We start from the raw sequence: 13685 nt of genomic DNA, 5'->3' as shown, positions 1-13685 counted from the left end.
GGGGGTTCAGTTTCAAGGAGTTTGAGAAGAGTTCTAAGCTTGACAACAAAAGGTTAGTTCATAAAAGGACAAATTGGTAAATTGGTCTTTTCAAAATAAAAATATTTTGCTCCTTAAAAGACACTGTAAAGAAGATGAAAAAACAAGCTACAGACAGAGAAAATATTTGTAAACCACATGTCCAACCAAGAAGTAAACACGTCAGGCATACAAAGACTCTTCAGAAATCAGCAGTAAAATCCCAGCCATCCAGACAGAAAGAGGAGGGCACACACAGACTCCCCACCAGGAAGGAGTCGCTGCAGCAGCAAGCAGAAGAGACGTAACACTTAGCCGCAGGACCATGCACCGGAAACGTGAGGGCACACAGCACACCCTCCCAAAGCTCTAACAGCACAAAGCAGCAACAATGGGCTGGGCTCCGTGGGTAAAGTGCGCACTGTAAAATGTGAAGACCTCACATCGATCCCAGCACCCATACAAAAGCTGGGTTTGCACTTTTAATCCCAGAGCTGGAGAGGCAGAAACAGGAAGGTCCCTGAAGCTCAGCAGTTTGCAAGTATCATTTCTTCCTCTGCATGCAAAAAACGGAGGCACTCATCAGCTTTGCTCTTGGCATCGTCCCTGATGCAAAGTGATGAGAGCCACCCCAGCAGCTGCTGGAGGCAGCAGAACTCACTTCTGCACAGCGCTCAGGCCTCCCTGATCTGCAGTCACTGAGACAGCTTCACCAAAGCCAGTGCAGAAACCTGAAGCCTCAGTAACAGTCCCCTGAGTAAAAGCAGTCTGCCTGTCCTCTCTGCAGGATTTAAGGAAACTGCCATTTGCCTGCTCATCGTGCTTTTAATGTCATTGAATAGCCTCCTACGACCAGGCCACGAAGTAGTGTAACTACACCTGAGACTCCGGAAATAAAGAAAAAAAATTGGGAGTGGGTGGGGATGGGGTAGTGGTCTTGGGCACAGAACTAGCTTGAGCACACCCCAGTCCTGACCTCCCAGCCCCTCACCTGCACCCTCCTCTCCTCCTCTATCATCTCTCAGAAAAGATCCATTGCCTCATGAAGAAGAGCAGTCAGGTTGAATCTTTCATTTGGCTTCTTTGGTCTTGTGCTTCTTCCTCTGCCCTAGAATCTGAGGTTCCAGGAGGCACTCAGATGTGTTGTGGAAACACACTGGCTTGCACACAGCTGATGGGGCTTCTCTTCATGCCACGAGTATGGAGCTGCTGATTCTAAATGGAAACACTCACAATAAAGCTTCTGCTTTAGAAAGATCAGTACTGATGGGAGCAGAAGACCAGCCATGTCCCTCTACCCCCACCGTCCCCAGTCATATTCCCCCACCCTCACCGCCCCCAGTCATGTCTCCTTGCTGTTCCCAACCTTGCTCTGCTGTCCACCTGAATGATCAGTGAGCTCTGTAGCTCTCACAGTACCCGTCACAACACAGGCTGAAGAATACTGGCACTGAGTGATGTAGACTAGCCTCAGTCTGGTTTCACAGGTGAGGGACTGAGCTCAAGGTGGTGGTGTACTTCTGAGGATGCTGGGAAGCCATAGGTCCTGATACACACACAGGCTGCTTTAGCACTTTGGACCCACATAGGCGCAGCCTAACCATGAAGCCTTGAAGGCACTTCCTCCGCAGGTCAGGTTTTTCATCTTGGGAGGAACCTTTGAGTAACTGGAGGAATGGCTTCTCCCTTCCAGATGATCTTGAAGGCTGCAGATCCCGGGAACAATCTGAATAGGGCCTCGTAGTTCTGATCACCCAGTCTGAGTCTTCTCGAACCCGTAGGTGATCAGATATGGATTCAAGGATAGGGCAAGTTTCTCAGAGCCACCATTTTCAGAAATGCTTTCCCAGTAGTGACCAGCAGTGAAAGATGGGACACCACACAATCCCATGTTCTCTGTAGCTAAGCACAGCCCATCCCTGGGCCTGAAGAAGCCACTCAAAAGAAGCGCACATCATGTACCCATACCAAAGCCCTACCCTTCAGGCAGACTGGGACAGACGAGAATGCTGCCAAAATTCCCTGTGCTTTTAGTTTTCCTGCTTGGTTGATTTTAAACAACTCTGCTATGGCTTGAAAGGGTTCCTCAGGCAGACTGAGGTGATCTCAGGTTGGTTGTGGAATACACTGTGTTTGTGCAAGTATCTATCAATGCTAGTCAGCATTAGGAAGCTCCTAGGTGACAATGTCTGAGCTTCCCTACTTAGTCAGCATTCTCTTGTGCCCTTGGTATGAGCCAAGGCTTTCCAAAGAGCCATCTTCTGACAAACTGCCATCTACTGGTGCAATGCAGAGCCTGAGCTAAGAGAGAAACCACTTGCCTTGCCCCTTAGCACTTCAACTCAGGAAGTTGTAAGTGTAAAAGATGCGTTTGGGGCCTAGAGAGAAAGCCGGGTATGGAAGCACACTAGCCAAACTTGCCATGCCATTATGAGGAGCCAGGTTGGTTCCCAGCACCCACATAACAAGCAGTGTGGGGCCACACATGTCCATAATCCTAACTCTGGTGAAGGAGAAGAAACAGGGTTGTTGGGTCTTACTGGCCACCAGCCTAGCTCTAGGTTCAGTGAGGAACCTTGTCTCAGGAATACACCCAATATTCTGTCTTCCATATGTGCATTCAGGAATGGACACACACACACACACACACACACACACACACACACACACACACACACAGAGAGAGAGAGAGAGAGAGAGAGAGAGAGAGAGAGAGAGAGAGAGAGAGAGAGAATATGAATCCTGTAATTGTCTTCTTAATGGAGGCCAGCCAGCTACCATCTCCACATCTGGGCAGCATATAAGACAGAGCCTGAAGAGAAGAGACCACTCATTAAAGGTCTTTGCATGTTGCTGACTGTTTTCAGCTCTTCCTTGGCTCACCCAAGCATGGGACCACAGGGTTTGAGCTAGTTCATAGGGTTCTGTGCCACTATGATTCTTAGCAGTTGACACAACTCAGAAGAAGTTGTAGGCAAGGAAAAACCTGAAACCATAGCCCAGTGGGACACCCTTGGAACCGTGTTCATACACATGCACATTTGCCTCTTACCTGTGCCATTTCTGCTAGGGTTACAGGCATGCACCATCTGTGGCTTCCCTTAGCTCTTCTCCCTGTACTTTGGTCTCAGTCATCCTGGAGCTTGTGTCATCCCTATAGTCCAGTGGCAGTGTGGAACTGAGAAGGGAGGACTGTAACAGCCACTTTGCAGCGTGCCTATTTTGCTTTTGGTGTCAGGATTGCACCTCCAGATGCACACCACATGTGGCCACATCTTTCCTCTCCTTTCTCTGATTCCTGAGGTTAACTGTACACCCCAGGCTGGCTCAGAAGGTAGCACACATCTCCTCTTCAGGAACATTTATGGGCTGGTCTAATGTATATGTCACTTAACAAAGTTCACTGGTGGGAGCCAGTCTGTTCGGAAATGTGCAGCCTGAAACAGATCACACTGGATAGGTTCATTCCTAGAACCAGTCTGTGAAGAGCAGGGAACATAGCAGATTGTTGCCCGAAAAGGACATTAGTGCTCACCTAATCCAGATGGCAGACAGAAACCAACCATGGTGACTGGCCCAGTGGGGCAGCAATCTAAGTGGTCATATGCCCCTGTGCAGTGTCTGTGGGTGCAAGGGTCTAGTCAGGCTGCCTATTGAGACTAAAACAAAGGTAGAACTGCTTCGACTTATCCTGTGAGAAGCCAAAGAAGAACTAGTGGCTTTCTGGTTTGGGGAATTGTTTGTTTTGTCTTAAAGAAAGTAGAAAGTAGCCCAGGTAATTGCATCTATGAGTGCTGAAAACAGAAAACCTCTCTGGTGAGAAGTGTTTGGGGGTGATGATCACAGAAGGAGCAGCTGTGTGAATACTGTGAATCTGTAATGTGTGTTCAGATAGAAAATCCAGATTATTACAGACTTTGATCCTCAGGACTATGCCAGAAAATGTCCACCGGGGTGCTATTTAGAAGGCCTGTGGCTGGATCAAAGTAGGAACTAACGCAAGATAGGTGGGTCTCAGAGACAAATGTAAAGCTCTCATCCTGGAGGAGAGGAGTGGGATTAGAGCAGGGTGCTCAGCGAGAAAAGGGCGTGGAGTGGGCACTGTTGCTCTGACTGGGGAAATGTTTTACCATGTGCATAATCAGATTGCTTCTACACCCTACACCGCTGGTTAGTGAGGGCCTTCCCGTCTGCTTCCCTGTGTTTTGATCCTGTAGTCAGCTGCCGAGTTATAGATGAAGTTACAAGGATGGCATCTTGATTGGATCCAGCTGCCTAGAGTAAGTCAAAGACAGAGGGGCTCAGAAAGGACAGAGCTCAGGAAAGGAACCCAAGACTCAGGACACCTCCTGTGCCTTTCAGCACACTGTAGGTTGCTAGTCTGTGACTCGGTGTCATGGATTAAGTCTGGGCCAAGAAGGTTAGTTAGTAAGTGACTTCAGCCAACTGGGAGAATCCCATACTGAAATCTTAACAGTGTTTGGCCCTAAACCTGAGCAGATAATAGCAACAATAATGATAAAAGGAGATATAATACGGATGGATGGTGGCTGCAGGTGGGGGAAGGCCTTTCTTTGATTTCAGTGTACAGCAGTGTTAGTTCCAAGTCAACAGGAAGGCAGCTGCCCCCCCGAAGCCATGCAGGCGAGTTGGACACATCCCTGCATCTTGCCATTGCAGCTGCTTAGCTCTGTGTGCTGGAGCTAAAGATGCACTCGTGTCCACAGAGGCAGATTAGCCTGCAAGGTGCTGACTCACTAATGCTGAGGGAAAGAGGGCTGCCCTGGCTCACAGACCGAAGTTACAGCTTACACAACTCTTCCTGCCCTCCCTCTCTAAACCTATAATAGCATCACAGTGTTTTAATCTGCTGAAACACACACCTCATAGGAGAGAGCACATGAGTAGCAGCTCACATGGCCTGGGAACTATCTGCCCAAGACTCACTTGTCTGCAGCTATCGTGTTGTCTGTAGCCCATTAGCTCTGTTGGTGACAACATGGTGTTAATGAGGGCAAGACTGTGAGTGCCCTGTTAGGTGCACCAATGCCATACAACAGTAAGCTCTTTATGACTCCCATGCTCACAGTGCAGGTTAGGTGTTCCATAAAACTAGAGATGATGGAAGAAACAGTGTCCCTCCCCAGCTTCTGGAAAAGCAGTTTGCAACATGTGACTTGGGATGGGAGACTGCTCCTGTGCCTGTCACACTTGGGATGCTCAAGTTTGTCACTGACACTAACCAGTGGAATGTGCTATGCATGCCTCTTTCAGAGTGGTTGTGTGCACTCTTACGGCTATGATGAAAATGTAGGACTCCCCTCTGGTCTCAGCCCCTTTGTGCCTTAGCAGTGAGTGTAGAGTACTATGGTGTGCATGGTGCTGGTCTTTAGGCCTGGATACCACAGTGAGTAAGAGTCTCTGTCTCAGTCCACTGGAGCGCTCCTAGAGAGACGTAAATAATAACTGAGGTGATAGCACAAGTGAGATGTTGACAAAGAGAAGCAGGGGCTGCAGGTGGCATTTGTGATGGGGCGCCGGCTGCAGGTGGCATTTGTGTGAAGCTAAGAGTGTCTTTTGAGGGAGCTGCTGCTTAAGCTAGGAAAATGTGCCGGAAGACACAGCACGTGCTTCTAGTCGCCTGCACTTAAGTAGTTTCTTTTCTTTCTTTCTTTTTTTCTTTTTCTTTCTTTCTTTCTTTTTCTTTTTTTTTTTTTTTTTTTTTTTGAGTATTCAGCTCAATTTATTATTATTCTGTCCAGGACCAGAACCCATGGGAAAATGGCAACCATATTCAGGGTGGGTAATTTTACACAATTAAAATATCCTCCTAGAAAGTGAGCAAACCTAAATCCCATCAAATGTCCACTGAAGATCAACCATTGCAATTTATTTATTTATTTATTTATTTATTTATTTATTTATGGGATGTACCACAATTTTAATAAAATATAAATACTGTGTTAGGCTTCTCATAACAATATTATTCCCATATTTCCCTTACTTGAGTAGTTTCTGATCCAAGCCCCCAGTGTGTGGTTCCCTTATGAGAGCCCCAGGTGGTCCCAAAGGAGAGAAGCAGCTGCCAGCACCCTGGCTGCGCCTAGAGAAGGGCACCTACATGTCCTCCTTAGATTCAGTGTTGTTGCTTGGGCGGGATCTGCTTGCTGCTCTGAAATATGATCGTATATTGCTTCTATAGATAAGCACATAATAAAAATCTTCATGAAACAATAGGACAGAGCATACTGGCTGAGTTACTCAGAAGACTTGTAGGACTTATAGGACTTCTAGACTGGTCCAGTTAGAGAAGCTGGGCAAGTCACAGTTTGAAGGGACAGGAAGTGCAGCATGGGGATGAAGAGGTGGCCGTCATGGGATCTGGTTGGAGATCCAGGGAATGGCAGGAGTAGCAGTTAGAGGTGGCCTGAAGTAGAGCCAGCAGGACTTTGTAATGAATCCAGAAAGGAGAACAAAGGCTGCCTGGGTGTGGGCTACTAAGGTAGAGAAGCTTAAGGGATCTTTCTGGGCTAGGAATCGAGTTCTATTCTGGCCATTGTTAGAGTTGCTAACTTTTCCTGTAAACAGCGTCCTAGATGGACTATACCAGTGGTCAAACTGACGGAGCCCTTCTACCCAAGTCTTGCTGAACTGATTTTATTGGGCTTACAGGAGTGTGAGTGACCCCAAAAACCTGCATTGCAGAAAAGTCCCAACCCTGCACACTTGACCATTTACAAAAAGCAGTATTAAGGTGAAGTCCCTGTCAGCCAACCTTCTGTGTCCCATATGCAGCAGCACCTCCTGCCACCACAGGCAGCCCGGAAAGGATTGCATACAGCTGGGCGGGGCTTACAGGAGATAGGAAGTGGCTGGAATCTCAGGGGAAGAGCTGCTGACCTTCCCAGTCCTTCTCTCTATGAAGGAACTTCAACTTGAAGGCCTGATCTGGTAAGGGGCTGGTGCAGGCAACCACAGCTGTTCGGATCACAAAGTAGTGGCCATGTCTTGCTCAGAGTACAGTACTGCACAGCATGTTAGGAGAGAGACTTTTTGATCCAGGTGGGAGTAGCCCAAAAGATGTTGGGCATCTGAGCGGCTAGGATGATGTGAGATTCCCTAAAGAGAGTGAGGAAATAAGTGGGGCCTTTGAGGGTGCTGTCTTTTAGACTTCTGCTGAAGGTTGAGCCAGCAGAGGAGATAGGAGCATCATGGTGGGGCAAGCAGCAAAATCGTCCCTGCTTATTGAGCCTTTTATTATATCTGGGGTGGGAATTGGGGAAGTGGTGTATGCTTAGTTTAAAAAAAAAAAAGACTTTCATTACATTTTAATGTATTCATTGTGGGTGTGGTGTGAGTGTGCCATGCTGCGCATGTGGAGGTCAGAAAAACCTGCAAGAGCCATGTCTCTCCTACCACATGAGTCTTCAGGATGAATGCAGGTCACCAGGCTTGGTGAAAGGCACCTTTAGTCACTGAGCCATCTTACGTGGTCCCATGTGTACTCATTAGTGTGGCTGTGTGCACGTGGGTGTGCAGGTGTAGTGTCCACAGTCAACATTGGTGTCTTCCCTTGATCCATTTCCACCTTAATTTTTTGAGAAAAGCTTTCTCACTGAGCCTGAAACTCAGTGATTTACCCAGCCCGGCTGGCCAAATGGCTACAGAGGTCTGCCTGTCACTGCCTCCTCTTCTGTGGCTAGAGGGGCCGCTGTGTTCCTGCCTTTTCCCTATATAGGTTTTAGGGATCTCAAGAACCCTCAAGATCCTGGTGTGTTCATGGCAGGTACTTAAGCAACTTAGCCACCCCTCAGCTCCCTCCTTGCTTCTAAAGGTCAAACTAAGTTACAGGGAACACATGGAAGAAAGTACCAGACATGCCTCTTGGATGTCTGTCTAGTGTACTGTCTTCTGTCCATCCAAAGTATCAACTCTGAGGACCCTTCCTAAATATAGAAATCAGTTGTTCCCAGAATGCTCCAGGGCATGGACTCATGAAGTGTTGATTCTCAGAATACACAGAGCTGCCACCCTGTCAGACCCCACTCACACTCTGAGTGTGATGTATTCATGGGAGTAGCTTCATTTTATTTATCCAACAGCTAAGTTTAATTTTCTAAATGTAAGTTATGCAAAGGAGGACAGGGCCGCCAGTTTCATGTCTAGCTAGCATAGGCACTACTCAGCAAGCCCTTCTTCTACACGACTTGAAACGGCCAAGCATGCACATGACATTCTAGAAGAAATCAAAATCCCTGTCTCTGAACACTGGTGGATCACTAGCGCCTGCCAGCAGAATCCTCAGAAGACTGTCCTGACCCCAGGAGTCTGCCAAGGCCAGTCTGGGGACCCCAGCGAGGGGTGGCTCATTGATGTGCTTCTCTCCTTAGGTCTGGCGGGAATTTCCTGACCGGCTGGTGGGCTACCCTGGCCGCCTGCATCTCTGGGACCACGAGATGAACAAGTGGAAGTATGAGTCTGAGTGGACCAATGAGGTATCCATGGTGCTCACGGGTGCAGCCTTCTATCACAAGGTAGGGTGTGGGCGCAGTGTGCATGGGTGCAGCCTTCTATCACAGGGTGAGGGTGTGGGCGCAGTGTGCATGGGTGCAGCCTTCTATCACAGGGTGAGGGTGTGGGCGCAGTGTGCATGGGTGCAGCCTTCTATCACAGGGTGAGGGTGTGGGCGCAGTGTGCATGGGTGCAGCCTTCTATCACAAGGTAGGGTGTGGGCGCAGTGTGCATGGGTGCAGCCTTCTATCACAGGGTGAGGGTGTGGGCGCAGTGTGCATGGGTGCAGCCTTCTATCACAGGGTGAGGGTGTGGGCGCAGTGTGCATGGGTGCAGCCTTCTATCACAAGGTAGGGTGTGGGCGCAGTGTGCATGGGTGCAGCCTTCTATCACAGGGTGAGGGTGTGGGCGCAGTGTGCATGGGTGCAGCCTTCTATCACAAGGTAGGGTGTGGGCACAGTGTGCATGGGTGCAGCCTTCTATCACAGGGTGAGGGTGTGGGCACAGTGTGCATGGGTGCAGCCTTCTATCACAGGGTGAGGGTGTGGGCACAGTGTGCATGGGTGCAGCCTTCTATCACAGGGTGAGGGTGTGGGCACAGTGTGCATGGGTGCAGCCTTCTATCACAGGGTGAGGGTGTGGGCGCAGTGTGCATGGGTGCAGCCTTCTATCACAGGGTGAGGGTGTGGGCGCAGTGTGCATGGGTGCAGCCTTCTATCACAGGGTGAGGGTGTGGGCGCAGTGTGCATGAATGCAGCACCCGTTTAATTCACTTGTTTAATTTCTGGGGCCTTCACTGGGCTTAGGAAAAATGTGTTACCTAAAAGGCTTAGAAAAGCCATGTTGTATGGTACTCCTTGTCAATATGGAAGCACCAAAAGTCCCTATCAACAAGGTAAGGAAGAGCTGCTGACTGTGTCACTTGGAGCGTGGTTGTGAGATGCTTTTCTGGCCTTCTGTTTCCTCTGCACACACACACACACACACACACACCTAGATGGTTGTACACATTCTCTTCTGCCTATTCGCTCATTATTAAAGTGCTTCCTCATACCATTCATCTTTATTCAAAAACAGTTACTTAGTAGCATAATTGGTTTAATGTTCCTTAAATTATATGTATGTATGTATATATACATATATATATATGTATTTCTCTACCTTGGTTATTTAATTTTTGTTATTTCAGAGAATGCTAATATCCAATGCTTAAGTAGCAGTTTATATCCTTTTTATAACTATTGTGCTTGTGGCCATTATGATAGGTTCCTAAAGGCAAAATCACAACAGAGAGAGCAATTTCCGGGTTTTTTTTTTTTTAGATTCCTATATTGTCAGTGCCAACAAGACACAAAATTGGCTGCCTTGCCTTCCTTTGCATAACAGTGCCCTTAGAAAATTAAACTTAGCTATTTTGATTAACAGAATGAATCTACTATGTAAACGCTGACCAGTTTCTGATAAGGTGACAGTTGCCATGTGTGTTCTGAGACTCAGTACTTCATAGGTTTGACTTATTTAAGATTTTTCCTCTTTGAGGTCAAGGCCTCTACAGAGCTAGTTCCAGAACAGCCAGGGCTATATAGAAAAAAACAAAAACAAACAAACAAACAAACAAAAAAGCCCTATTCAAAAAATAACAAACAAACAAAACGGTGTACTTTCATTACTTTTAGCGATGTAGATATGGGGGAAGAGGGCATATGCATTTGAGTGCAGAGCCCAGGCATACTGGATCCCCTGAGCTGGATCACACAGGCCATTGTGAGTCACACAATGTGAATGCTGGGAACTGAACCCAGGTCCTCTGCAAAAGCAGTGGCTGCTCTTAACTCTCATCCCTTGACTGTTCTTTAGGGTAAGCTTGGGGCTGTGCTTTTGGTTTTAGAATATTCAGCCCAGCTCTGGCATTCTCCCTGGAAGCATAGGGATTCATTAAAAAGAATGACCCATGCATCGTCAGCAGTAGGGGAGCAAACGTGCGGAGCTCTGTAGTGCGGTTCCTGCAGTGTGGAGCCTGTCAGCTCCTTGCTGCTCTGTTGTGGGGTCAGGTATCACTGCTGCTCCCTCTTTTTTGAAATTCTAGGTCAAGAAATGGGTTTTGGTCTTAATAAAACAAACCAAATAGACTACTGCTTGTAACTTCGGGAGTTTATCTCAGTAGTGTAAGTACTTATTCAAGTGTCTGTTCACACATTTATTTTTGGAGGCAGGATCTAGCTAGGTCCCCAGGCTGGCTTTGAACTCACAATCTTCCTGGCTCAGGCTCCCAGGGCTGGAACTGGAGGAGCACACCACCACACAAGCTAATTATTTTTGACCCATTCATTTCTAGTTCACTTTGGGTAATTTCAAGTTTGCCTCGCTCTTGTCTGTGGCTGTTCTTGTTCACAAGCCTTCCTTCTCAGCTCAGGACGTGGCCCACAGAAAGCCCTGCTGGAGCATCCTTACTGTTTGGCTTGGCTCACACTTTACATTAATGGGAAGACAGTGGAAGTATTTATTTTACAATACACCTATGATCTATTATATGTAATATTCATAAACTGTCTGCCTTGTATTTATTTGCATGTTTTTACTTTAAAGGGGAATTCAGCACATGTGTGCAGTCCATCTGCTCTTGTCACTTACCCAAGAATCTCATTAAAGTAGATCTTAATGAAAAAAAGCACATTCCTATTGTTTAATACCCTTCCCCCTCTGTTGTGTGTGTGTGTGTGTGTGTGTGTGTGTGTGTGTGTGTGTGTGTGCAACACATGTGTGCCTTAGTGCACAGCAGGCTTACCTGTGAACCATCTTACTGGCCCATTTTAAAGGCACTGGGCTCCTTAATTTTTTTTGCCCTCCCTACCAGTAAAGTCTTGTGTTTAATCTTGTCCCTATACCACTGAGTTGCCTTTTGTATGTTTCTTCATTTTTGTCTCATGCAACAGTATTTTAATTACCTGTATACCTACAAAATGCCTGGGGACATCAAGAACTGGGTAGATGCTCACATGAACTGTGAAGATATTGCCATGAATTTCCTAGTGGCCAATGTCACAGGGAAAGCTGTCATCAAGGTAAGAGCCCATGCCACCCTTACTTGGCTCTCTGGGACCCAGTGTTGTTCCCTGACCCAGAGAAGCTGTAGGAACTGTAAATGGGTGCTGACTCTGCACAGAGAATAGAATGGTTGTACAGTTGTCCTGATCCTTAGTTATAAAGATCCAAGTGTCATGATTTTGAAGTACCTTTGCCACAGCATACGAAAAGCTGAAAAAACAAAAAGTCTTTGGGCCTGAAAAGATACCATTTTTTATTCCTGAAACTCTGTGTTTGCTATAATCAAACCCCAAGTTACAGGTCAGTTGTAGAAGTCCACTCACATGGACAGAACCGTCTTTATCTCCTGGATTAGAAACCCATGTGAAATTGGGCAGTGAGAAATTGACTTTTGCAGCCAGGAAGGGTCACCATCTTCAAAGTTTAGACTGATAACATGGGTGACATCTTACTGACTCCCCCTCATGTCCCTGAGTGACTCAGAAGGCAAGGAACTGCAAGAAAAGTGGAAGATTATAAGATGTGAGGGCTGCCCTTCAGGGACCCCAGATGTTAAGCTTCTTTTTTCAACATGTGCTTAGCTGTGGCTACTTCCTGAGGATGTGAGTCTATGTGGATGGAGATATGAGTCCTGACCTGGTCAGTGTGCTCATCCTCCTGTCCTTCCCAGTTACCCCCATTTTGAGCAGCCTCTCCTGAGTTTGCTAGAACGATCGATCACCAAGAGTCTCAGGTTTGTGGATGGGGTTAAGAGGAGTTAGGGCAGAGGAGTCTCAGGGTGAGGGCTGGTTAGTTACCCCCACCCCCACCAAGGGAATTGGGAGTGAGCCGGCAACACCAGGAGAGGTGCTACTCCAGCCCTGGACCTTAGCAAGAGAAGGCAAAAGGCTGCCTGTTGGAACTAAGGTTTGGCTGTAAGTTGTGGGAGGCTGTATTTCATCGCCCTCATGACTGCAAGAACAAATGGTGTTTATACAAGGACCTTGGCAGTGAGAAAACAGTCATTAAACAGGAATTAAGGAGCTTGTCATCACGACTTCTTCCCAGTTACAGAAGGCAAAAGCCCTCCAAGGGCTGTTATTGGGCCCTTGGGAGTTCTGTCCTTGGCTGAGGCAGCCCAGATTGAATGGAGGAAGGCTGAGGTGTGTGCGTGTGTGTGCATATGCGTATGCACGAACAAGCTGCCCCTGCTCACAGCACAGTGGCATCATGATATGGCTTTATAGTCCTGGCACTGACAGCAAGGTGTATCTCATTTTCCTCATCAGGTAACCCCAAGAAAGAAGTTCAAGTGTCCTGAGTGCACAGCCATCGACGGACTCTCACTAGACCAGACTCACATGGTAGAGAGGTGAGCATACCTTGGAGAGAAGCCCGCCCTAGCCTACATCCATGTTCCCTGCCTGAGCCTGTTTATGGGTCTATGTTGGAGATAGAAGGACAGCTGCTAGAAGCCAGCACCTCCTTTTGCACTGTGGGAATTGAGTTAGTTCAAACCCAGGTCACCCAGCGAATTAATTTGGGATGCTACTCACTCAATTTGTAATGGCTGGAAGGGTCTGAAAAATATAGCTGGCCTTAAGCTCTAGAAGCTGATCCTGTGTGTAGACAGAGTGGTCAACTGTCTGCAGTCACTTGAATGGAGTGAGCTGTCTCCAAGGCAACACAGGCTTGCTTCTCTGGGTAATAGCTCGGTGCTACAGTAATGCTTGATTAGAAAGAATTAAAGCCAACCCAGCAGAGACCAACTGCTTCCGCTGACCCCACTATGGCACCTGCCAAGGGCAGGATTGACAGCCAGGCTTAGAAGGTTGGAACAGCAGGGTGACTGAACCATCCTGTCAGTTCCTCTGCAATCACACTTGGTGAGGCATGTCACCTGCGCTAAGAATCCTAAGAACCATGTCATGCCTGTCTTTCTTCCAGACCCCTAGAATCTGTACTAGACCCTCACCGTCCCCAGCCTTCACAGCTCCTGAGTCTGCTCACTCTTTTAGATGCCCCTCTACCTTGGGGCCGAAAGCATGGTTGTCAAGGGACCCAAGTGTACTCCAAGAATGCGGCAGTAGCCTTTCCGAGGAGGCCTCCAGTGCAGGTCCCCACCAGTCAGC

General features: G+C 47.7%; 1 protein-coding gene across 5 annotated transcripts in view; it reads left to right on the top strand.

The window, feature by feature from the left end:
• Positions 1 to 13685, top strand: part of Ext2 (exostosin glycosyltransferase 2) — a 133197-nt gene that overhangs the window by 112639 nt on the left and 6873 nt on the right. For 2 of the 5 annotated variants that reach the window (NM_001399506.1, XM_087651911.1), the window contains 3 exon segments: positions 8409 to 8552; positions 11463 to 11591; positions 12843 to 12925. In NM_001399506.1, coding sequence (NP_001386435.1) covers positions 8409 to 8552; positions 11463 to 11591; positions 12843 to 12925 — 356 coding nt within the window. 5 annotated transcript variants of the gene reach the window in all.

This window comes from Rattus norvegicus, chromosome 3, assembly GCF_021556685.1.
Source record: "Rattus norvegicus strain SHRSP/BbbUtx chromosome 3, alternate assembly SHRSP_T2T, whole genome shotgun sequence".
Taxonomy (NCBI): Eukaryota; Metazoa; Chordata; class Mammalia; order Rodentia; family Muridae; genus Rattus; species Rattus norvegicus.
This window is presented reverse-complemented; position numbering and strand designations above follow the sequence as displayed.